The sequence below is a fragment of the Tyto alba genome, unplaced genomic scaffold (genome assembly GCF_018691265.1).
Source record: "Tyto alba isolate M040663 unplaced genomic scaffold, T.alba_DEE_v4.0 Super-Scaffold_38, whole genome shotgun sequence".
NCBI classification, from domain to species: domain Eukaryota; kingdom Metazoa; phylum Chordata; class Aves; order Strigiformes; family Tytonidae; genus Tyto; species Tyto alba.
Genome location: NW_024881313.1, coordinates 21,425,246 through 21,452,953, shown reverse-complemented (window position 1 = coordinate 21,452,953; position 27,708 = coordinate 21,425,246). Strand labels below are relative to the sequence as shown.

Below are 27,708 nucleotides of genomic sequence, written 5' to 3'. Positions count from 1 at the left end.
GCACACTCTGTTTGGGCTAAGTATTACCATTGAGCAATACCTTAATACATTAAGTACATGCACCTTCTGGTACTAGTCATGCAACCAAGATACTACTCCATGCAAGCATCTGAATAAGAACTGTATGCTGAACATACAAATAAATCCTTAATTTTCACACCATTTCAAAAATACCTGTATAAAAACTATGTGCATATCATATTAGAAAGCCAAGAAAGTACATATTTAAAAAGTCTCAAACACATCAAGTTGTCCTTTTAAGGTTGTGGGAGTGATAAATCACTTTCTGGATCAAGAAGGAATAATAAAGAAAGCCTGAACAAATCATTATAAACCACATTAATATTTAAAACAAACAAACCACTTCGAAGTCCTTCCCATGTTACTGAAAAGCCAAATAGCTATAGCTTGCGATAAACCACATTGTGTAATTTGCAGAGGCATCAACAGCATAGTTAAATACAATCTTCAGCACTTTAAACAGAACACAGTTCTTCAGCCACAGGTGGAAAGGAACATGTAACACTGTTCAGGTAAAGTCTGACTATGTATAACACTGCTAACACAGCTGCAGAACATGGTTTCTGATTCTGGCAGATAAAATGCACAAATAGCCTGCATTGCTGGAGTGAAAGGTTTAACAAAAAGGCAATTGGAAACAAACAAACAAACAAAAAAAACCCAACACGTTTCTAGACGACAAATAACTGCCTTCTTAGCACAGAAGGGCAGTACTAAAGAGCAGGGAACACTTCAGATTATGCAGATTTAAAAAAAAAAAATTCTTTTTGCTGACAATCAGTGACGAAATAGATAATAGAGGAAATAAAAGAACTTCAGGAACAGTGGAAAAACAACATAGCCTCAAGTTAAAACTAGCTGTGCAGCAACATACACCAAGCGGCACACAGAACAATTTTAATGATGTTATCCAAAATCTCAAAAATAAGTAGCTTCATGTGCAGAATTAACAGAACAGATTAAATTCTGGCTTTCACCACTGTTGCATCTCACAAAAGACACCAATGAACTAAGCTTTCTCACCATAATTTCTGTATCAATGAAATCCTCAGTTCTTTTCTTTTTCTAGTACTACAGTCCATTACATTATTCAGTTCCCTTACATTGCCTTCCTGTGCTGGTGATCACCTAGTTCAGCACAAGACAAAAACAGGCAGTGGTTACTCTTGTAGCCAAACGCTGTCCATCCCTATTACATGAACTTGAATATTTTAGACTCCTTTATCAAGTTTGCTCAAAATTGGACAATAAACTCAAAGCTTATTGTGTGCCAAAATCAAGAGAAACAACATGCAGACTGCTTCCTTAGGAAGCAAGGAAAATATTCTCCCTACCATGAAGCTGTATTTTCTTTTTTAAATCAGTAATTTGAAACTCTTGCAACAATTGTGAAAAGAGGAAATTATGTGAGATATCTGTCATAGGTTGCTGATCCTAGATTTTGCCAAAACTTAAGGAATAAGCAGTATATGGTCAAAGAGCTGTTTTTTGTAAATGTAAACTTGCAATCCTGGAGGAGGAGAGTTAAACACAGGGCAGGGAGACAGGGACAACAACCTCAAAGGGACTTGTAGTAGAATTCACAGAAATAAAAGGATATTTTGAGTTATAAGAGCAAAAATTTATTTACAAAAACTGAAGCTATATATGCATTTTCAGCACCGTCACTTCCTGTGGTGATCTCACAAAGTCCCCCTGAAAACCATGACAATTTTCTATACAGAGCAAAATGATACAGTGCCTTTGAATGAAGCAGTCCATTAATTAGCAACTAAATATGTAGAAACATTGATATAGTTACACAAGAAAACATGTTCTATTCCAGTAGAATGTTAATACTAGAAGAACTATCCCACTATTTGTTATTTTGTAATATGGACATAAGCAAAAGTGAATTTAATGCTAAACACAAGCAAATAAAAACAGGCTATTTTGACACAGTTGTTTAAAATTAGAAGAAAGTTGTGTTTTAAACTGCTGAGCTAGCAACATTAAATTTCAATTCATCTGAGATAATGAAAATACAGTTTGGATGCTAGAGCCAACCTGTTTCCTTCATGAAGAAATCTGAAATCTAAGAATCAAATAGCAAAGCTGTTTTCCTGTTGCTGATGAGCAAAGTGGTAGACTTTACTTCCAGATAGGTTTCTACAAGATTCTGCAGTAACAGTTCTAGAAGTGCGCAGAAATGATAGTTACTGATCTGCAGCCTGATAACAAGCCAGCATTTCCCTCTCTTCCAGTGACTGAGGGTCATTTTCTTAATGGAGGCACAGCAGACTGTCACAGATCAACAGTCAATGCCCTCCTTTCATGAAGGGCATTCTGTGTCCTGTCCATAATGAGGTAGAAGGAAAAAAATCTCCCAGACTCAAAATACCCAAAGAATACACACCGCTGGGGATGGAAGGGAGGAGGGAAGATACAAAATACAGGTACACGCGTTTTCAAAATGGAACAACTATTCTACTTTCACACCTACTGTCAGAAGGCAGACTGCCATAATTATTCCCTTTGAAAATACTCTATAGATCAGATTTATAGTCAAAGACCAAAATAAATACTCAACAAGAACCTTCATATGATTGAGGAACACAATTCGGCATGGCAATGTCACATATATGATGAATCAGTGATGTAAGAACAAGGCCACATCATTTTCATATACAGCAAAAACCTGGTCTGCTATCAAACTCTGTCAAAATTAACCCCAAATCCTTGACAGTTCAGCTAGCAAAAGATGTTTAGTCAATCTCTTCTGCCTACTCCCATTCCTGTGTTCATGATCCTGATTTACAGCTATCTACAGTCATTGAGAAACGTATTCAGAGTGAGGGGTGAAGGATCAGAACTCACCCACGTAGCTACCAAAATAGTCTACTCCTCTGTTCAGCTAGTCCCACCTGCTATAGTGATCAACATTATTTTGTACTTGATCACACATTCATTAAAGACCACACATAAGCAGTGTTACAGAACTCACTCTTCAATGAACAGGGAGGAATACATACATCAGCGAACTAACATGAAACAACACATAGGAGTTGCTTAAACCAAGCTCAGACAATATACAGTCCTCAATTAGACTTTTATTTCCACAGGCAGGCTTTTAAGCACAAAATTTCAAAATTGCCTTAACCACTGTCACAAAGGTTACAGCTTCCTGGCACAGAGTGTGCCCATTTCTACTTTGAATTAATTCAAGCAGCTCCAGGTCTTACACTGCAGAAGGGCTCAAACTCATGTTTTTCATAGCCCAGCCAAGGTGAATTTGCTCTCTGAGAAAAGAGGTCTGAACATGACACAAGGAGACAGATGAGTGACACACTGGAGTATGAACACAGGGAGAACTGTATCATTTTTCTAGCCCAGTGTATCCATCTCTAACAGTGACCAACAGCAGTTGCAGAAGGAAAAGCACAAGAAAAGGGCAAGCATGATGTCATACTTTCCTCAAATATTCTCCCAGCCTCTAGAAATCTGTAACATACAGATTTTTGAGCTTGAGGAATGGTCTTAGTAATTATTAGCCTCAAATTTGCTTCCTCTCCTGCCCCAACGAATTTCTTCCACTTCTTTCCGAACACTTGTAACTTTTCATACCATGTCCCACTGCCAAGTTATACCTCAGTTAAACTGTGTGGTCTTTCTAGAGGGAAGGGAGGGATGGGGGGAGGGTGGAAAGACAGGGACGACACAGTGACAAACCTCCTTTCATTTGTTTCCTCCAGAAGTTCTCATTTCCCATAATAAATCTTTGAGATGCTTTATAACTCCCTGTTTAAGGTTCACATATATAATTAACTCAGTTTTATGAAATAAGACACATTAAGAATTTCATACTTATTCTAGTCTGATTCAAAAAGTTTTGAAGTACTCTTCCAGAATGAGAGCAATAGGATAAAGGGCTTCACGATCCTATCTGAGACACATACGCTCAGAACTACAAGAAAGACCTGTAGTTCAAGTGTAGCACAGCACAGAAAGATCTCTACAAGAAAAAAAATCATACAGATATGGAAGAAAAATTGGTAAATAAAGGTCTTAACTTTTTTTAGAAATCCATTTTTGTCATGGTGAGCCAAGACAAACAAGCCTAAGTTACTTTAATATGACATACTAAAACCAAAGCAGTTTTCCTGAGTAGGAACATGATAGCTGTGATCTACCTTTCTTAATGATTTCCAGGCAGAACTTAATGTGTTTGCTTAAGATATCCAAAAACCTACCATAGCTTCAAACCACTCTGCCAGCAATCTAGCACAGTGCTAAAATGGTGAGTCACTAGAGGCACTAGATTCCTTTTCATTGTTAGCATAACATGGTCTTTTAAAGAAGTTTCTAACTTCAGAAGATCTCTCTTTTGAATTCTGGTGATCTGAAGTTGGTATCTTCGAAGGCATGCTGCAGGATGCTTGACTGAGCCAGAATTTTCAAAAAGCAAGCCATCAGAGAGGCTAACAAATAACAATGGCGATTCTGTAGTGATTAGTTATTTCTGGTGGTGGGAAACAGCTGTTGCCTGAACTGCTGAAAGACTACACATAGCTGTCATTAGCAACAACTAGAGCTTTAAAGTGGTATTCTGGAAACTCATGGACAGGTAGCTATAATTAAGGTTGTAATGTTTGACAACTGAGCAGTAACACTTAATTATTCAATATTCTGGAAAAAATGTGCATAATGGAACTATTTCAGGATGACTTTGTAATTTGCCCTTCTCTTGTTCTTCCTTTTTTAAATTTATATGGTATAGCCGAGCGCTACTGTCCCCATGCTTCAATACAGGCAGATGCCTTTTTATCAACACTGTAAAAGTCTGCCCAAGTTGGGCTAGGTTGAAAAATTTTATCTCATTCTATACAAATTCTGTCTGGTTTAGGTTACTTTGTTTAAAAAAAAATCACACCATATATACTAAATTTTGCCTGCATTGATGCAGAGCCCAAGGCTGCAGAACTGAAAAGTTTCTTTGGAAATGTGCTGTCTTCTAAAGCCAACCACAGTGTTAGGACTGGCACGATGGATGTCTGTTCTGTGCTACAACTCTCCTCACTGCAACACACAAATCAGCATAAAACAGAACAAGCAAAAACAGAGACCTGAAAACAGGAGTAAGAAATAAAACAAACAGAAGACAGAATGAGCAAGAACAGAAGTAGCCACAGAAAGGCTATCACAATTTACAACTAGCTCAAACATAAAATAGCATTCAGGTCACCACTCCCCAAAGTCTTTTTTTAAAGTGTACACTAAAATCCTCAACAGATACGTATGTCTGTACCCCCTCCACCTGCTTTCCAGTGGTAGGCCCATAAAAATGATGCAGAAGAGATGGAACTTCAAGGTCAGGTCAAAAAAGTTTGACTGTAAGGTCCAGAGTAAGACTGGGAAGGACAAAGCACAAAGTTATCACACAGCAAACAGCAGTGAAAACTTCACATCACTCAAATGCAGTTTTTCAGGTTTTTTTAAACAAGTTTTTTAAAAAGCGTGAAAAATGTAAGAAGTTGACCATAAAACTGACAAACAGAGTGCTGAGTACTAAGTCTCTTACTGGCAAAACTGCAATGTGCCACTTCTGTCTTGAAGTATCTTGACTCCTTTCTATTGAGACAGGTATCCTTATGGAAAGATACAGCTTGCATGACTCTTTTCTAGTCATCTTTTTTTAACTGACCCTTTCAACTGTGTTCAAGACTTTAGCTATCATCTTTCTTCCTTTACACTTTGACAGCACCAAATTCAACTGACAGGCTTTGACCATCACATTTATACTACCATAACTATCATATGAACCCCTCTGCTCTAAACGTGCATCTGTCTCCACTCAAACCAAAACAAACTCCTAGCTTTCTCCTTCTGGTACTTCCTTGCTGATGTGCAGCTAACAAACTCAGTGCAATGAAAAAACAAACTCCTGATAAAATGTCTCCATCTAAACTCTTACAGACAATGAGTCTTAGTGTCCCCAGCATTATTTGACTCATAATCTGAACATGCTGTGGGAACAAGTGATCTTCCTATATTTAAATATTTCTCTTAAATTTGAATACTTTCTTTTTGTCCTATATACACCCATGGCAAAAACTTTCCTTGCTGTCCATATTACCAAAGTTTCTACCTACTCTCATTGATTTCACCCATATATATGCTTCTGACAAAACAACAGTACACAAAAAAAAATCTTTGTGAGATTGGGAAGGTGGGGGGAGGGAGGGAGAGGAAGTAACCAGTCTTCTTTAGGAAAAAAAAAAAAAAAAACAAACATGGAAAGGTAGATAAAACACATACACACACACCCAAAAAAAAAAAGGGATTAGAGGTAGATTAGATGATAAATCCTGTCCAAACACTGTTACCAACATGTTTGTTTTAGAACATTATGCTGCCCCACGATGAGTCATACAAAGCATTATTATTGCTTGACAAGGAACTATACAACATTAAGTAACCACTTTCCTCTACGCCCTTACAACTTCTATGCTGCAGTTGGGAATACACAATTAGTTTATAAAAAAAAAAAATGCAATGTGCAAAGAAGTCATCACAAATGGCGTTCCAACAATTTCTATTTTGCACTGTTGTGAACCTATACTTCTTCAATATTAAACAGCAAAAAGGCTCTGCTTATAAAACAGCAGAAACTCACCAAGTCCAAATTGAGCACACTTTGTCAGATACCCTTCAGATGTTTTATTTTTGTTCAGAAAAATGGTGAGCTTGCTTTCCTTCATCTCAAAGCTGCTTCAGAGCACTGTACACCTGGGAGAGTGAGAGGGAAACCCTATATCAAAAGGAAAAAAGCTAAACCTATTTTACTAAGCAAAGCAAATCTAGAAAAATTGCAGTATTTCTCACCACATGTAGACTATGAAATATAAATTTAATGTAATATTAATTTTTTTTATTATTTAAGAGACCCACCACTATAGACATCTGCCTAACAGATGTAATTCGTGGCTCCGACTGTAAAAAGCAAAAGTCCTATAAAACCTTAATGATTACTAGCTTAAAATGCAAAGAACTTCACCATGCAAAGTTTAAACATTTAAATTCTTTTGCATATGCTGAACTTCAAGCCAATAGAATTTGCAATGCATATAGCACTGCTCTTTCAACATACACATACAGCAATAAGAAAATCATTCCATTTGGCTGACACCAATGGATAAAAAAACCCCAATTTTTATTAACAGATCACCTGACACCAATTAAATATCACATTGAGAAACAAACTTGATCAACCTCAAAACTAGCTTCATGTGAGTGTTTTAACTGTAAATATTCCCTTCTAAATCTTTCAGTAATCTGTGAATATAACTATGATTGTTTCCTACAAATGAACAAAAGCCTGAAAAAGAAAGCCAAGTTCTAATTTAATAAGATACATTTCATTTCCACTGGCTATGAGTGAATACAGAACTAGGGGTACAAAGCCAATACTGAGTACTAAAGGGAAACGGCAATTAGATACATTAAAAATTCAACATTGCTCCCTCTGAAATTGATAGTACTGTTATCAGTGACACAAATAGGCAGCATCGGGCTGTCAGAACAAAGAATGGACAAAACAAGCTACCTTCATATGCATTACTTGTAGTAATTTAAGTAGCCGGGAAGGCAAGTGGGAGAATGCCCAAGGTAGACACCACTATAACACACCTATGAATGGAGCACAGAAGAAGAACTAGAAACACACACTATTCACAAAATTAAAGAAAAGAATCTCAGAACTGGAATAAAACTGTTATCATTTTACTGTGCACATACAAAAAGATCATAAAAAGAGAACTGAGGAACTATTGACCTATCAGGCTCCTGCAGACAATCTACAAAGTTTTCACTCAAGTACTGAACAATTGACTCACTGCAGACCTGTATTTCACCCAATCCATAGAATATGCAGACCTTCAATCAGGCTTTTCCACAAAAGGCTACCCTTTGTGATAAATGAACCTCTGAAAAAGATTCTAATATAACTTACCATTATGTATGGTATTCATCAACTTCGAGAAAGCTTTTGAGTTAGGAGAAAAAGGGCTTCATGTTAAGATCATGCTTAACAGACGCACAAAAGAATATGTACAGACAGGAATTTCAGTGAACAATAATGTACCTGAATACATCTTTCTTGTATTAGAGCTCTGATCATTTACAGTAGCTCAAATTGTAAAATGGATTTATTTCTATCCACTGTAATTTTTTACTTATATTTCTTTTATCAATGTTTGTTAGCTTTTAAATGTGGAGTATGAGAAGAACATTTCAGCACATGCCAATCAGTTGCACTCTAAAGCTACTATTACAAATAAAAATACAAATACTTTCCAGCAATAACCAGTCTTCCCAACAAAAGACTGATTTTAATTTCATTGTCCGCAACAAATTTAGAGACTTAAACTGAAGCTGCCCTGCTAATTTTAATCACAAGACATCTTTTTTGCTTCACAGATAGACTGAGACTAACTCAAGCAATCAAGAAGTTTAACAGAAAACAGTTGTGTCTCCTGGACTTTAGGGAGCTCAGCTGAAGAACTCAAATACATAGAGAGAAAGAAGGTCCAACTAGTGGTACACCAAAGGAGATGCTCACGTGAACTTCCTTTTCTTCAAGGGTTGGAGTTTAGAAGAAGATATGGATCTCTAACCACAAAGTGCCAGAATACATTCACATCATCTGCTGGGTAGGTAGAAGTCTCTGTAGCTCAGCCTCCACAGCAACACAACACTTTCATGCCCAGTTGCAGAGTGATGGCAGTAATGCAGATGGCCCACCTCTTCCACTTAGGCCACAAATTCATTCATATTTAGGACAATGACCTCATGACTACAAAATTATTTTAGTTTCAATTTACTAGTTCATTCGAGCCCACGACTAATGAACAAAGCCCTCCGATTACACATCTGGTTTGAGAAGATGATCAAATTAATGATTTTGCAGGAGAGAATGCGGCGGGCACCTCTGTCATACTTCCATGGGTGAATTTTCTACCTGCATCAGCCTCTGATGTCTGACTGTACTAACTGTTTATGTTCCAACAGGGTGACTGTCCTTTATGCTTTATTCTTCTCTTTGCTCTTCTCGCCACAACTGGCAGCTACTAAAGACTGCTGTCATAAGCCATTTTTTAACTGTCAGGCTCTTCTTCACATCAGGATTTCAAAAAAATTACTTAATGACAAAGACAATTTAAACTTTTATCATTGATACTAGAATATTACAAAACCAATTTAAAAGTCATTTAAAAAAGAGATCCTTGCCTTTTACCTGCTGTTTAAACTTGAATAATTAGTCAAAGATACTTCCATGGAAAAAAATTTAAAGTTTAGAATATTTTAATTAAAATATTACAGACTAAGTCTGTACTGTAAAAAAAGAAATATTAATTTTTTTAAAATTTTGTGGTAGAGAAAAAAACACCACAATATGCAAAATCCTGGGTGTTTTTTGGCAAAAGTAGATTAATCTGATAAAAATGAAACTGAATTTTAATTAACCTTCTCAACAGTTTTCAGAGCGCTGATAAAAAATACGCTTATAATCAAAACTATTGCTTTACAAGGAAAAAAAAAAAATCACTAAAACACACAGAGTTCATGTGACTGGGATCATATATATTATACTATCAGGACAACTTCTGCCTCTGGTACAGAGGACACAATGTAACTGCTGTCTGCCACCCTTAAAAGCAGAATCATTTTGACCACAGCTACTCTCCACAGCCTTTATTTGATTACAATTCTATGATTTTGTTTCAGTTATGCTCAATTTTTGTGCAGAAGAAACAGCAGCCATTTTGATCCACCACTGCCTTCAATATTAAGGAAAGCCCCTTTGAAATTTAAGGAACTCCTCAGGAGGTTTTTTGAGGAGATTGTGATAGGGGTGTTTCAGTTTTGTTTTGTGGTTTGTTTTTTTGTTTTGTTTTGGTTTTTTTAACAAAAAAGGTCAGCCCTTGATTGCCTGAAACTACACCTTTTGCTTTTGTCTCTTTGAAACTGTACCACACAGGAGCTACCATTAACACAAAGCATCACCTGCATCGTATTCCCAAGCATCCCTCAGAGCTTTCAGAAGGTTTTAAAGCACAATACCCTAGACATGCCCCAGTGCAAAATTTACTACTACAAGACAACGCTTCATAGACAAATGAGGAAGAGATGTAGTTAAAGAGCTGGCAAGAATAATTCAGTAGACCTAGTCAGCAATATGGGGTTAAAACAAGCAGTTGTCTGGCAACTCAAGAACATACAAACAAAGTGGGAGAAACAAACTGCACCCCTTTCAACTGTAGCTATTAAATGTGGAAAGAAAGTCTTTTTAACATTCACTGTATACACAAACCTGAAGAGAACAGTGCCAGTTCCAGGATATATTAATTACTTTAATGGTCTGCCACTGTGCTTATCAAAATGAACTTTTCATAATAAGCATGTACTACAATGGAATAAGTATGGGAGAAAAGGATTCACACCTTTGGTTCTTACTTTGAAAGTCTCTTTTTTTTAATCCTTACGTTTCCTAACAGGAAAAGACTGTCATGCAATGATCAAAAAAGACAAATACAGTGTTACAAATTATCAGAAGGGAACAGAGAACAGAAGAAAAAGCCTAATTATGCTACTTCAAAAATTCATGTTGCACCTATATTTCAAATACTACCTGCACTTCTCAAAAAGGATATAGTAGCACTAAGAGAGATCAGGAAAGGGTAAAAAGGATATAGTATGAATGACAAAAAGGTATTAAGATACCTAGGTCTAAAAAAGGTAACAGGGGTAAATGACAGAAATTTATCAATTATGAATACTGTAAAGATGCTGAATATTTTTCATGACTATTCACTTCTTTTAGAGTGTCAAAACATAATCAGCAACAGCTGTGAACAAAGTACATCCTTTTACAATGCATAAGGATATGAAACTAACTTCTCATGTTTCCGATATTAACAGCATAGTTTCCAAAATTATTAGAGTAATTAATGGAAGAGACCAATTCATGGAAGAGATCAATAGCTACAGATGTCCTTCAGATGAGATGCAAGGAATTCTAGTAAGAGAATGTCCTATTTAACCTAATTCTTTTGAAACAATCTGCTCTAACACACACCTCATCCAGTTACATAATGAAGAACCAACACTAGATCAGCCCTCTCTGTAACTGATGGAGCTGATTCTAGACTTCCCCCAAGCCTCAACACAGAACAGAAGGAGAACTGTTTCCCTACCAGTATTCCCTTCCACACCCCATAAATTAGTAGAAGGCAGATGAAAAAAGGTGTTTTATTCTGGAAGGAAAAAAGAGCTACTGTCTGGGTTCCTAGTATAACGGCCTCTATTGGCAGCTACCTCTTTCCTGACTTTTCCTGCACTGAAGTACCCTCCCAGCCACGTAGTTTTCTCCTGCAATTTACAGCCAAGCTATTGAACTCCAACATGCTAAGGTATCAAGAAAGGTTAGGGATGGTGAATGGTGATCACGTATGCCAAAAAACTGTGCTGTAATAGCTGGATGTGCTGAGTTTGAGGGGGGGGAGGGGGGGGGGTTGGAGGTGGAGGAGGGGGCAAGAGTGGTGGCTCCTGTGAGAAGCTTCTCAAAGCTCCCCCAGCTCCAAGTCGGACTCACCTCTGGCCAGGGCTGAGCCAGTGACAGTGGCTGCGCCTCTGTGAGAACATATTTAAGAAGGGGAACCTGGCAGAGGGCTGGGACTTGTGAGCAGGAGTTAGGAGAACAACTATGCGAACATCGAGGTCAGTGGAAGGAAGAAGGAAGGGGGGGAGGTGTGCCAGAGCAGAACCCCCAGCCCTGTCACCCATGGAGGTCCACAGTGGAGTAGAGGCCAACCCAAAGCCTGTGGAGGAGCCCACACCAGGACAGGCAGCTGTGCTTAAAGGAGGCCGGGACTCTGAGAGGAGAAGCCCCCACTGTTGTAGTTCAGCACCGGGAGGACTGCAACACACAAGGGTGACTCATGTCGGGGCAGCATGGGAACGGCTGCATCCTGTGGGAAGGATTCACTGCTGAGAAGGTTCATGGAGGACTGTCCCCCAAGAGAGGGGAGCCACGTGGAGCAGGAGAGGAATGTGGGGTATTCACCCCACCTCCTGAGAAGGATGGAGCAGCAACCTGACTGTAACCCCCATTCCTTGTCCCTTGTACCACTGGGGGAGGAGGTAGAGAGATAGGGAGCTGAGATGAGCCCAGGAAAAAGGGAGGGGTGGAGGGAAGTGGTTTTGGATGTGGTGGCGCTTCTCACTGTCCCACTTTGTCTGTTAAGTATTGTTTTTGTTAGTGTTTGAATTAACGTAATGGTTTTTTTTCCTCTTCCCCTAATGAATCTGTCTTTTGCCCTTAACCATAATGGGTGAGGTACTCCTCCCTGTCCTTACCTTGATGCCAGAGCCTTTAACTTTATTTTCTCCTTCTCATTTCTGACGGGGAAGAGGTGAGTGAAGGGCTGTGTGGTGCTCAGTTGCCCTCTGGGCTCAATCCACGACACTGGACTTCACATTCATTGTTTTCCTTTATTTTCCATCTTTGCTGCCTTATGCACTTTCCTCTCAGTCTTGGTTAAATCCTTCCTTTCTTCATCTAATCCTTATGGTAGCTGCTATTACTTGCTTTAAAACCTTACAGTTATTCTTCCTTAAAATTAATGCTGTTCAGGAAGACTTCACTGCTTCCAGCTCATTCATTTCAATTAGTTTCAAAATATCTCAGAATTGATTGTGTATTAATACCTACATCTGAGTCACCATCCTTTTATTGTTCATTACCTGTTTTTAAGGGAATTGGTTATGCATATAAAAACTAAAGCTAAATTCTAAGCTTATCACTACTACCACAGCAGAAAAAAGGCCTAGTGACTTTGGCCTTCGAAATGATGTTATGTGTTGTAACCAACCACTAAATCCTACAGATTAGGCATGAGTCAATGACAGTTTTCATACTTCTTAAAAAAACAAAAACAAACAAACAAAAAAAAACAAAAACAAAACCAAAAAAACCCCACACACAAGAAAAATCACCAAACAACCAAAACCTGCATTTGAGATTATGTGAAAGCTAACTATATTGATAGCTTATGAATTGGGTTGGTTTTTTAGGGGGGCAGAGGGGGAGGTATTTAAATTTACTTGGAACCTCTAGTCATTCTTACCAGGAAATTCTTCTTGTAAATGTTCAAAACAGTTAAACAATGGGAAATAGATATAAAACCAAGACAGCTATAAAGGATCTAATAAGATTACTCATTTTTTTTCATGTTTATAGCTTCCATGAATCAATCTTCAACTCAAGTTTCTAGACCGACACTGGTCCAAAAACCAGAGATGGTCATTCTTTTTGGACAAAAATTTCCAGGTTTTTCAAGTTAGTCTAATGGGAACCCTCTTCAGAAACTTTGAACCACTGTGTGTAATTCTCCCTCATGAAAACATATGCAGCAAATTAGATGACCGTCAAAATTAAGTTTTCTTAATGTTATCCTTATGGCCTTCTCACAGATATCTTACATATCTACCAGATCTGACACCAAAAAATGAAGAATTCTTTTTAAAAGATAAATAAAGAGTATAGAAAACACAATATGAAGTAATGAGTTTACATCTAAACTAGGTGTTAAATCCCAGTTTAGTTCAAATGGACAAAAAATTCACTTTCAATTCAGGACTAGACAAGAAGTAGCTTTCTAACAATAGATTATTCCACTTACTATTTCTTGCATTACCACCACAAAAGCCCTGATAAGAACTATTTTGCTAAGTGTTTTGACAGCTCACTTTGTGTGTACAGCATACCTGTATAGTAAGCTCCTGCAACACTTTTTCAGTTATGCCTAAAACTCCTGAAAGAGAGGATTCTTTGAGTAATCTTCTGGAAATATGGTGTTGGCTGATCTGTACCAACTTTTTGCATTTTATTTATGCTGGGGAGATTTATTAAAACTGAGCTCACATCCAAGTGGATCAACATAAAGATCCTGCAGCTTCTAAGCAGTTAGTATAGGTAACCTTTATGAAATATCAGGAACTAACATACAGTGAAAAGACACTAGGATATATTGTCATTTAGTGTAGCTAAGACACATCTTCACATCTAGACAGACACTGGATTCTGCAGTTCCCCTTTTTTGAAATGTTCTTAAATATAGAAGCTATTGAAATCTTTGATTGTACCTGTAAAGCTATCCCAACTGGTTCCTGCCATTTTAACTAGAGCTAGGCATTCTGATTTTCATCAACCACAGTATATGAAGCTACCTGGGGACTGCCTGACTTCAAATATTTTACTACAGAGCAAAAATTGTTGTGGGACACGTGCCGCAGTGTTGTACCAAGCAACACACATAGTACCACACCATAGCACAGGCTATCTAGAGCTTCAGAGAGCTTCTGTTCTTAGTCCTATCACACCCACATAACCTGTTTAAGAATGTAAAATAAACTACTTGCACAAGAAGGCATAGGGAAGTGTGGAGTTGATAATCAGATGCTTGGTCTGACTGCCGTTGTTTAAAAAGAGCATAGTCTATGGATAATACAGGTCCTATACATCAACAAAGGAATCTGTCCGTTATAAGTCTTAATGGATTTGTCCCCAAGCAACATCTTTCAGTTCAAAGCTCAACTATTTTAAGTTAACTAGTCTTCCTTTTACCACTACATTTTGTTAATATTTCTATTTAAATTTTTTGTTTTCTTTTGAAAACTTTACAGGGGAATCTCAGAAATTATTACAATAATCAACAACAGTTCTAGACATTATAGCCTTTTTTATAAGTTAGTCACCCTGATCATAATCCTTAAACAACTTTCAGTCAGTTTAACTTCTGTTAGTGCAGTTTTTCACATCAAATAAATGGGAAATTTAAATGCAAAGTACATTTCCTTCTGATTTTAAAAACCTGACTGTAGTGCTATCACCTCTGACTGACAACATCACTACTTCAAGAATTTTACCATATGAATTGGACAATCTTCAGAGGGACAAAAATGCTGCAAATACCATCAAGGCATACACATAACTTATTTTTCAGCTATATTTGATTTCTGAAAGATTTGAAAGTCTGTAAAATCTGAAAAGTACAATTTTCAAGGAGGGGTAAAAAACCCTACTGTTTCTTTTATAGTAAAGCCTCCTCTTTGCCCTCCTCCCGACACACTTTTTTCATGTTCCCGTATCACCTTTAACAGATTTTATGGAGTTAAAAGACTGATTGCTATCTTGCATTTGACTTATAAAGAATGCCATACTCTAGTAAATTGAGTACAGATGCTGAAAAATGTTCACACTTAAAAAGATATATTTTTAAATTTTTAAATCTATATATACAAAATTATGTCAAATGAAGGTGTTTAAGTCTAAATTTAAAGGAGATCCTGGGAACTAAACAGTTGCAAGTAAGCAAACAACACCCGTATTTCACTTCATTTTCCATGCAGAAATAGAATTAAATTTAAGGAATATTTCCTTGATCTTCAGGAAGGGGGTACATCTCTAAAGTAAATATCAACTTCTACAAAGACATATGGTAGGTTAGCAATTTAACTGCTTCAGACCGTCTCCTTGTTCCCCTGCTCTATTTTAAATTCTATTTCTTAGTTTTATAAAAAGAGCTAGAGCACTAACATAATCCAAGCAGAAAACTGAAAGTTTCAGTACATTTTTTCTCTTTCTCCCCCTCCACATTTTTTTTTTTTTTTAAATGGAATGATAATGCCACATACTTTTATTCCATGTAAAGATAATTAGCCCCTGAAAAAGCAGACAATTTATTTTGGTCACTATGCAGGCAACAATAATAACAAAACTGTGACCTAGATCTCATCCATACAGTGCAGTTTACCCAGATTATACAGCCTAAAATAAATGAGTTTTTATTAGGAATTCAAACCTAGCACCAAATATATACAAGGCACTTCATTGGCTTACAGGTCAAATATAATCAAAAAGCAAACAGTTTACAAAAAGCTTATAGATTTCTCTGAAAACCTTCCCTCACCAAACAAGAAAGATTTATAGCTAAATTTGGAAAGTAGTAAGCACAGCAACTCAAGTAGCCTTTAAGCCCCCCCAGTCCATTTTCTTCTCTGCTATTATACATACAGCTAACAAAAAGCCACTGTATCCATACAGATATTTGTTATGTTTCAAAAGGATCATATTTAGATGCCAATTCTGCAAATAATTCTGTATGGGCAAAAAATCTAGGTCCACATAATTTATTTTATTCATTATTAAATTCATACTTGGGCAGAATAAAAACAAAATTTCCAACAGTTTATAAATAATTACATCTTTTGATCAGCTGTTTAAAATTATTAAATCTTTCTCTTGAAATGACTATCAAAATCATCTTATTTTGTTTTAAAATTAAAGACCTAAAAGAGAACTCAGGAAAATACATATTCCCTTTCCCATATTAATTTGGTTTCTATTTTGTAGGGTTTTCTTAGAATCTGAAGTATATTATAAATTCATAATTTAAATAAACTATTTGCTGCTGACTATCAGAGCATAATAAATAAATAAACGATTATATATTTTGAAATGTAACTAGAAACTAATGCCCAGAGTCACACCATAATTTGGGAATCTAGTTTCAAGTATATAATCTTCAAAATTCCAATTTTAACCTGAAGACACTTACATTCTCATACAACAATTAACTAGTAAGGTAAAATGTCATTTCCACAGCTACCAAGATCTTCTCTGATATAAGCAGGTCTAAACACCTTGACATGCAAACTATAGTTACTAGAACTTACCATCCCTTCCCTAGGACATTTTTTCACTTCAGAAGGCCCTCACATCTGTTTTCACTCCAAAAAAAAAAAAAAAAAAAAAACCAAAACAAAACAAAAAGTCTACAACTTTTTGAGAAAGGAAAACTTTCTTTTGTTTTGTTTTGGTTTAAATCAAGTTTTGTTTCAAAGCAATGCTCCAAGAGTTTCTAGTCTTGCAACATTCACAGGGGAGCTGATTTGTATCTAATGCACAAACCACTGCTTCCATGGAAAGTAAGGCAGCCTGGAGACTTCAAAGGTGGAAAGGCTGAACATTTCTTGATTTTAGCAACCCATCTAATTAGGTACCCCTGGTCTGTATTTTTCTGTCAACATTTTCTTAAACAACAGAAAATAGGGCAATTACCAGTATGCAGTATACATCTGCCAATGAAAAAATCTTGACCAGGAATATTAATTCTTCCTGTATAAGACTTATGATCATGCTTTTAACTGTTTTTGTAAACTGAAATGTTCTCAAATTAAAGATATTTCAGTCTATAGAAGAGCTTAAGACTCTCTGAAAAGAACATTTTAAAAATCTTGATCACTGTAAGACTCTTCTCAACATCCTTGCATTCATATTTTAGGAGGAAATTAATATCAGAACTAAATACAGTAGCCTTACCTGCAAAATCTATGGAGTAATTTCAAGTGATACAACTTTAATACCCCTTCTTGAAATGAGTATCACGGGGATGACAACAGCCTTTTATTCCTAAAGTGTCTCAATATGAGATAATGTTCGGTTCTCCATCATTATTCAGAAGTTTTTCATAGTTGTTTTCAAAACACAACTGCTAGAAGGTTCATTGCTCAGTATTTTTTGTACAAAATTTTTTTAATCAAGGAATTACTATTCATTACATTTGAGTATACTTCTTTCTACATGTAGTTTTAGAAACCACTGTGAACCCTCACAGCATGCAGCAAAGATTTCTTAATTTCTTCCCAATCTTTAATAAAAGCATAGAACATACCACGTTGGGAACTAATTTCTGCAGACCCGCACTGCCTGACAATTCCCTACTAACTACTGTATTTTGAAATGCATTATTTGCCCACTTACAATCTACTTCATATGCCAAACTGATGCACCATGCTGATTTTTCTTTTAGAAACCAAAAGGATAATAGAGCACAGAATTAGGTTCATAGATAAGATCCAAACAAGAATCACTGCAAGCACATGATTTGATTCTTAGCTCTAGAACTTCCTGAACCTGCAAATCCAATAAATATGCTCAACTGTATCTTCTAGAAGACATACTACCTCTAAATTTTCAGAACCATTACTGAGAATTGTTCTACTATTATTTGCTCTCACTTTATCGTATTCTATTGGGTTTTGTTAGGTTAGGGATCATTGTAGTGTCAGTTTTCAGTTTCCAGTCCTTGAATCCTTCTCATGGCTCTTCTTTTAGACACAGCAGGTAGCAGAACTAGACACAGTATTTGAAGAGCAGATGTGCTTTACTGAACACATAGCTGACTTTTTCATTAGTTTGTTGTTTATGCATTCAAATATTTTTAAACACAGCTCAACACTGGAAGCGATTATTCACCTTTATCATTTTTCTTTTCAGCCCTTCCTTCCCCAGAAGGCCATCCTTATCCTGCAAGTACATATTCACCTTTTCTAGACATAATCTTATACTTTAACTTCACCAACAACTCTGGGTTCATACTGCTTACCAAGAGATACATTTTATACTGTCCTCATACCCAACTTTTTTCAGAAATTGCAGAATTTTCCAATAAATAGCATAAGGTTGACAACCAATGTAGAGGGAAATAACACAACCCCAAAGTAAACACTCTAATTTAATAATTCTCTGATCAAAATTAAATTGAGACTTATACATTAGTTACATTGAATGCAAAGGTTTGCTGATTTCCTATCATTACACGTCTTTATTAAAAATGTCATCCTGTATCAATTGAAATGCAGACATCTACTATGCCACTGCTTTTATTTTAAAAATACAAAAAGTTATTTTCCATAACTCAAAATAACCACCACTAATCATTACATCTTTACATCTAATATCTTTCTTGTATCAGACACATCCTAATTACATAACATTAACTACCCACCAGTCTCCTACAATTTCACAGGTTTTAAAGACTTACTAGAATTTAACATTAACAGTCTAAAAACATTAAAATATGAGGTATTTATCATCAGAAAATGCCAATTTATTACTTCTGGCTGCAGCTGCTGTTAACACCTGTTTTAGTTAAGAACATTGATAGAGGGATCCATTTCATGATAATCCCCATTTTCATAAGCTTCTACTACCTCATGTGATTTTTTTCCCAATTACTTGATGTCTCCACGTTTTCTACACCAATAATCATCGATTTTAACATTTTAATCTTGTATCAAACCAACATGATTTCTCTTGAGCCTCAAATACAAAGAATAAAATTATCTGCACATGAATTGTGCCTTGTGTGTTTTCTACACCATTTGCTTAGTCCAAAAAGGTCATTAATATCTATTAGTATCAATTTGTTCTTTCTATTCTGTCTCCTCTGGAATACAAACTGGCTTTTTAACACAGCAAGACTTCTTTTTTCTGCTTCTGATTCTGGGGCATCTAGCAAATAAATGCAATAGCACAAACTGTTTCAAATTAATTTTTTTCTAAACTCTTTCTCCCAATAGGTTTAGCTAGTAAGCCAAAGGCTACAGGAGTTTAAACATAATATCATAAAGATTTAACATAAGCTCTGAGGTACTCAGTATCTCAATGAGAATGATTTCAAGTTACTCATCTACTTTGAAGCTCAGAGTTCTCTTACATCATCAGTATGACAACAACCTTAACAGTAAGATCATCTCCTGCACAGAAGCGTAACACTTGGCAGAGGCTTCATCACTATTTGAATCAGATGAGAAAGGAAAATTAATAAAAGGACTAAGCTGTAGCATTTAGTAAACTCCTATATAAAGCTGAAATTTGACTGCACATGACATAAGGTCAACACAGAAGGACGTGTGTCAAAAAATTTTAACTGTTTCTAAATCAGAGTTTGAAATATCATTTTATTAAAGTACAATACCGGCTTTGGATCCGTCCTTTATTCTAAAAACTGTCTCATATTACCAAGCAGAGCTGGTCACGGGTAGAATGCATATGATGTAGAGATAAAAATGTAGAAGACAAATTATATGGTTGCTTCAATTGTGACAAAGGAATTCCAGAAGACAGGCACAGCAAACATGCTGAAAGAATGGGCTAACCATTTTGAGTCCCAGTTTGGAATTCAACTTTCTGCAGTCTTCTTAGGGAAAAAAAAAGAATTGCTTTATAAGCTCCTGTAGGGTTTACAGTATTCACAAGGGCATAAAACCAATTATGCAAAAATTAAAATATTAAAGCAGATGATCCCCTGACTTCCTTAGCAACTGAGGCTGATACCATACAATGTTGTACACTTAAAATCAAGAACGGAACTGGGAAAGACAAAGAAGCATCCCTATTACTTGAAGAACTGTAATTCTTCCAGCAGCAAATATCCATGAAGAATTTAAAAATAACTGTGGAAGAACTTTATCTACCATAAAGCAGAAATTTGTTTACTTCTGACACTTGATTGCCTTCCATTTTACCTTGCTTCATTATTCACAGAAGTCAGAAGGCACTGTACATCAGAAAATATTTTTCCCCTGTTGCTGTGGGACACAAATTCTAAGAAAGTTCTTCACACACCTGAGTATACTCCAAACAAAGAGGGGCCAGAACCTAAATAAACTGCTTGACAGAATGATATAGAATGTATGAGTGTTATTTATCATAAATGTTTTGGGTTTGTTTGTTTTTTTTTTTCTTCCCACCATTGTATTAGTTTCTGCACTACTGTTGAAATAAAGTGCAAGTATGGTAAAAGAAACATTCAATCTTGGAATCTACTACTAGCAGAGGTAAGCATCAGGACAAGATGCTACTCATCTTTTCCAATCCCTGGATGAAGGTTTTCTGGTTTTTAATCACCACTGTTGTGAAAAGAAAAAAATAAGAATATTTAGCAGAAGGGATCACTGCTTTACAATATTTCAGACTAGAAATCTTTAAGTGTTATTCCCTAGAAGGATGCCAACAATTAACTTAATCCTGAGAATACAATTAGTGTGACTTAAAAAGTTAAATAACTCTATAAAATTGTAGAGTCCAGATCAAACCCTTCCTCATTAAAAAATGTGGATCCTGAAATCACTTCAAAGACCAGTCACATTTTGGGGGAACCATTATCAGCTTTATATAATTCCCATTAACAACTGACTTATGTCTTCTTAGACAATAAACTTACAGTGCTTGTGAATTTCCAGCAGAAAGTAGGGCTTGTAAATAAACTGTTATTGGCTAAAGAAGCTTTAAAAAAAAAAAAAACCACACAAACAAACAAAAAAACAGGGGTATATGTACTAGAAAAATGTTGATTTAATATTAAATTTCCTTATCACACTACCAACTAAATTTTATTTATTTTTTTTAGATTAGTTTTCATTCCTTTGAGTATACTGTTAAAAGTAATCCATACAGTGTTTTCTATCAGATTATAAAGACATTTCAGAAAAAAAATTAAAGAACGTTATGACTGAACATTTAAGCTCTCGAAATTTTTAATACATCAGATCAATTGCATAGTAACTATGATACAACCTGAGTGTATGTACTGTAACAGCTTTTAATTAAATGGCCTTGTACTATTCATAGTATATCTGTTCTTATTAAGTGGGAAAACAGTTCTGTAGACTGGAAAAAAAATTTGGAGAGGACAAATATTTTCACAAAATGAGCTAAATGTACTAATTCTGAATAAAAGTTTTATGGAAGACATTTAATTATGTATAAATAGCACATGATGAATCTGCATTACCTTTTAAAATAAGCTTTCCTTCACATTTCATCTAATTTGAACATTAACTGTGAACAAGATTATCATATATCTGTGAAGTAATGATTTTCATAATTTTTATGGATCTCAACAAGTACTCTTAAGAAAATGGAAAAAGAATGGTAGCTTAGGATAGCTGCAGTTAATAAGGTTATTACAAAAAAAAAAAAAAAAAAAAGAGAGATCCTTGAAAAAGTGACTCAAAAGCTTTGTTTAATACAATCTAACTTATTCCTGATTCTATTTCTTTGAAGTAACAAGGCAATTCCAAGTAAGAGTCTTCAAATTTTTTGACTTCCCCTGCATTTTCTCTCACATTTACATGCACAAAATCTTATTTGGGTCAAATATTTTAGAATCACTTATCGGATTTTGTTCCTAGACAATAGGGAGACATTTCAAAGAGAAACATCAGCATATCATACCTGAGCAACTGTATGTTTCTGATAATATTGATAATACTCATATGACCTTCTTCATTGTAAAAAAGTTGTAAATGAACTGCTAAATCCAGAAAATGCTTATGATGAAGTGAGGAAAGCAGCACTACAACCATAAAAGAAAGGGGAAATCGGGGAGAAGAGTACATTAAAACAGTATGCTCAGACTCACGCAGAAGTTTCTGGATAAATTTAGAGCTCATGCTCAAAGGTAGACATCCCATCTGGTTTTGTTTCTTTGAGTTTTCTGGGTTTTGTTGGGGTGATTTACTTTACGGACTTTGTTTTTCATTCGTATTCTTTGGCACCTTCAGAAAATACCACTGTTTTATAGAGGAGAGGTCTAATGCTGGCTAGCAAGAATCTAAATATGTTCAACACAGCTGAAATTATAGGCTGAGTATCATAACAAAGATGATAAAACCTACCCAATATTTCCATCCATGTATTTCAAAGCTTTTTACAAAGGGAGTCGAACATGATCACTGGCATTTTATATATATGGTAGAGTGAGATATAATAAAGGACAAAGGAAGCAGGGATGGACCTGGCCAGGGAAAAGCCTGTTCTAGGAGCTGACAAGATCAGAATATTCTAAAACAAATATAAGGGGGGAAACATGGGTCCTTCACTTCGAACCAAACTTTGTACTCCCATCTATTACTCCAACTACAATAATACATAATCCACCTCAAAGAGGTTATGAGTAAGAAAGTTCTAAAATAATCAGAACACTGTTCTAAATCTACTGGATGATCTCTGTACATAACAGATACAAGGATAACATGTTTTTAAAACTGCATTTTCATCAGAAAGATGGACAGTGAACCAGGAAGTTTTGTCACACACCATTTCTCCCTATTGGTTCCAATGCAAGAAAAATAATTTTCTTTATACAGTTGCCACTGGTATTGCCATTATTACCCGTAACAAAAACCACCATTTGCCTATATCTAAACAAAGATTTAAAAGCATGTGAATTTAAGATCAAGTTTTAAGTACCTGTCTTGTTCGGAAACAAATGGGAATTATTTTGTTTCTTTAAGCATGTATATTTTTTAAGTATCTCTTGCTTATGCAGTGAAAATATACAATATAAAAGCATAAAACACTGCCCACAACCAAATAGTCAAGTTCCATTTTTCCTTCCCCACCCAAAAAAAAAAAAAAAAAAAAAAAAAAAAAATCCACTAGAACAACAAAAAGGACAAAATTTCCAAGTTGTAAAAATGAGGCATCAGATAGTTTGCTGTTTTGTTAATCCAAACACAAAGCCCTCAAAAGAAACTTCAAAGCAACAAACACTTTGGTAAATACAGTATTCTTCAAGGTCATTCCACACACAAGTTTACTGGGAACAGAAATACTCTCACAGTCCCAGATGCACATATCATTTAGAACAGAGGAAGAACAAACCAGCCAATTTCAATTGCTAAAAAGCACACAAGAATATGGAAATGTCATCTGGCAGCACAGGGGTCCAGATTCAGAATATCGTTTTACATGTTTAAACTGATAATTCTTCATATAGCTATTCTGATTTTTAGTTAAGTTAAATTGGGAAGAAAAAATTGAGGGACATACTCAGCACAGCTGACATGCCTGAGTACTTACTTTGTTTTCTCAGTGTAACAGAACATACAGACTGTAATAGAGTCTGCATAAACAATCACTTATTTTAGCTAAACCTTTCACACGTAATTTCCAAAGAACCTGTTTCATGCAACTTATTTTTCCCCCTACAGACAGATGCAAAACCTTCAGTTATATAGTACACAGGTCAACACACAGGTCAATCTACTACAGCCACCTACAGCACGGTGGCACCCAGACATGGAACAAAACTTACTCTTCCAACAGTCATATTCTAATTTTTACTTTTTTTTCCCCCAATGAGACCTTCAAGACACTTTAAATGATACTCTGTTCTTGAAAAAGCATACTCAGAATTATGTGCAAAATAATAAAGACATATTTTGAGGTAAGAAAACAAATCCAGTAAAGGCCTACCTGAACCCACTGGAGATGAGCCAACACTAAGACTTTGTAAACTTCCATTCCTGAGCAAAGTTGGAGATTTTTGAAGACCAGAGCTTGTCACACTTCCTGCAGCAGATGCCACAGATGAAGTTGGGGAAGCAGAAGAAACTGAAAGATGGGAAATACTTTCTTGGCTTTTATTTCCTTTGGGTCTACCAGGCCCATGTTTACTTTGCTTATTTCCTTTCCGTTTCTTTTCTGTTACAGTTTCTTCTTCTATTCCAGAGGTTTGAGCTCGTTTGTATGCTGTAGAAGTAAGGCTTGAATTACCTATGTCTCCAGGTGAGCTGTCAAAGTTTTTAGATTGGGAAACAGCTGATGATGAAGGGAGACCAATTAAGGAAGTGAAACAATTGACATTCCCTTCTTGACTCCCAGCCTCTCCTTTATGTACATCTTTGGTTGAGGAAGCCTGTTGAGAATGTGCGAAACTGTCACTTCGCAGATCTGTGTCTGTAAAACTCAAAAAATCCTGGGGAGACTGAACTGAACTTCCAGAAGATGACTTTATGCTCCCAGGAGTGCCCAAAAAGCCTCCTACAAAAGAAAAAAAATAAAAAGTACAGTAATTTTTTTTTCCTGTAGTTGCTAAAAATTGATGGGAAAGATTACTATCTTAAATGCAAGGACTTTATGCAAAGTGCTACCAACAGCTAAAAAATTTATTTCTAAGAAAACTCATTGCTTCTCCTGCTAATCTTCTCTAACACGAATCCGAGAATCAGATCCAGCACAGTGAATCAGATTTGAATTTGGGACACAAACAAGGTGGAAATTAATAAAAGGAGAATAACACATTTGCTGCTTAGGCCACTTTGCCATCCCTCGTGTTTTGAAGCCACAAACACACACTTGGTGCAAGTCAGAGCAGCTTTTTTTAAACATACACATATATAAAAAGAAGGCAGATAGAAACATGCTATGATCACATCTACACTATGCCTGCAATCTTCCTTACCATTCTCCTAAATCACAGTCTAACACAGGTCAAAGGAACAGCAATTGCACTTAATTTACCCTAGCTGAGGAGGTGTTCCACAGAAGAGGTATTTTTCAAAAGGACAGGAGAGGAAGTGGAGAGAAGTGTACAAAATTGGCATTTGAAGACTTCTTTAGCACTGTCAGAGAACCATAAAGATCTTTTGTGTAATAGAATTACATTGCTTCTGTAGTATTTGGAATGCAATCATTTCATCGCTGTGTTAGCACACGCAAGGAAGAAAACAGAGCCCATTTGGGAAATACAAACACCTACTTTCACTGAAATTCAGTAATTTTATATGGGTGGGTACACACAGGTACTGTTTTGTAGAATTAGGACTGAGGACAACTATCCCGTCAAAAAAATACTCCTAAATATGACATTAGGTATTAAAAAAGTCCTTCCAAAATTAGGGGTTTTATCATTAGTATTCCATTAAACATTATTAAGAATTCAATTTAAAATATAATTTACATTAATACAGTACTTTAAAAATCATAAACACCTTGTTGATTTGTATTTTAAGTAAGTTAGATCAATTTCACTTATTGCAGCTTTAAAGAAAATAAACACACATAGTAAACATCTATTTTGCCATCTGCAGTGAGCAAGATTGTTCTTTATATTGCAGGATTCCAGGAGGCAATTTTCAAAGTTTTGAGAATGTAAACAAAAATCACTTCAGTTTTGTTCAAGTAAAAAAGCCTGAAACGTTGAAGGAGGTCTAGGCAAATTTAAAAGTGTTCACTGCATAAATAAACTCAAAGGAAGAGCAACATCATAAAGCAGAAAGAACAGTCAGCTAATACACACCACAGTGAGAATTATGGTAAAACAATTACTTTCGAGAAAGTTTAGTTTGTTGTGTTTCAAAATAACATGTTGTAATACTTAAGTAATAAAAAATACTTTTTTTTTTAATCTTTCTTCAACTCTGACAAAGATATCATAATAAAGTTTGCTTTTTATAAGTTTCAACAGTGTGTTTAGTGGTTTTAGCATGTTCAAAACAAACTTTCTGTATTACATATGCTAAATAAACTGTATCTACTTGTCACGTAATCATCTTCTGCTTATGTGTTTCAATGACAGAAAAATAAAAGTAAAAAGGTCTTTCACTTTGTAGAAAATAGTATATTTTAAGTACATGCATCTTGAAAAATTATTTAAGGGCCACCGCATCCTATATATCAGGTAGTCCAGTTTCAACTTCATATGCACTAATTAAAAAACATTAGTATTATTCCCTTAAAGAGCTAAGACCCCTAGACTCAAATTCATGTTCAATTTTACCCCAGAGAAACTTTTCAGCACATAAAGAAACTTCTGCTTTTAGCAGTTAAAGAGAATACCTTAATAGTTGAAACAAAAGCATCAGTTTTGCTCTTTAAAGATGCACAACCTTCTTTTTCATGGTATGACTGGACATTTTTTTCCCTGAAAAAATGTTATTTTTTCCCCAAAGTGAAACAACATTCTCATTATTGTGAATAAAGCATGAACTACTTCTCAAGTTTTAAATATGTAAGATTTCTAATTCGTGTCAAAGCAGAAGTCACGTTACAGCGAAACAATTAATACCTTGCTGAAAAGGGCTAGCTGCAGTCACAGTTGTTCCTGGATTTCTTCCCGCACCAGGCTTTCTTCCCCTCTGACCTGAGCTGTGACCTGCAGATTTCTTCCCTTTGCTCTCTGACCCTCTAGCCTCTGAAGAATCTTTTCCACTTGAAATGTGTGCAGAAACTTCCTGGAAATTTGCATTTGTAAATCGAGCTGTGGTATCCTCCAACCGCTTCAAGGAGCCTGACATGGAGTTGTTGCTAGTGCTTGTATATGTCTAGCATTTTGATAAGAGAGAAGAAATAAGAGAAAGGAAACTGTTAGGTCACACATAAAACGGTAACAAAAGAACTGTTTAAAAGAACCCATTCTTTCAGATTAACTTAGAAGCGTTCAAACACTAAGGTATCTGGCAACAGCAGGAGTTACATAAGTGGAACTGTTAAGAATTTCATCAAAAAACTGAAGTGCATAAAACTTCATTTTGTGGGAAACAAAAAAGCATAAAAATAATGTCAGCTTTGGTTGAAATTTTTACTTCACTGAGATTAATGCCAGAAGGTAACTAAATAATGCAAGCTTTGAGGAAGAAAAAATTCCAATCTATTTGCATACGGGGCAGTATGAATTATTATCAACTGCAGTAAAAATTTATTATGGATTTTCTGAATAACAGTGAAGAAAAAAAATCAGTTTAAGTCTTTTAAAGTACAATGTTAAAAATAATTTACCTTAAATTCATATTACTATACAGGTAAGTGTTTTTAATGAAGATGGAGCCAATTCTAAGGTAAGTTTAGTAGTTAATTTTTTGAACATTACAAAGACCACTAGTATGCTCAATTTTCCAGAAACTGATGTGTCACTTGTCCTGAGTTAAGAAGCAGTGGCTTAAATTTGGGTCATTTGAACAAAATGTTTCCAAACATGCAATAACCCAAGTCAGTCTTTTTCTAGGATTCAGGATTTC

General features: G+C 35.7%; 1 protein-coding gene across 5 annotated transcripts in view; it reads right to left on the bottom strand.

Annotated features, from left to right (window-relative positions):
* MLLT10 (MLLT10 histone lysine methyltransferase DOT1L cofactor) overlaps nt 1-27,708 on the bottom strand; it is a 141,420-nt gene that overhangs the window by 40,023 nt on the left and 73,689 nt on the right. For all 5 annotated transcript variants that reach the window (XM_032991623.2, XM_032991624.2, XM_032991619.2 and 2 more), the window contains 2 exons: nt 26,760-27,015; nt 24,167-24,733 (listed from right to left, as the gene is read on the bottom strand). In XM_032991623.2, coding sequence (XP_032847514.2) covers nt 24,167-24,733; nt 26,760-27,015 — 823 coding nt within the window. The remainder of the gene's footprint in view (nt 1-24,166; nt 24,734-26,759; nt 27,016-27,708) is intronic.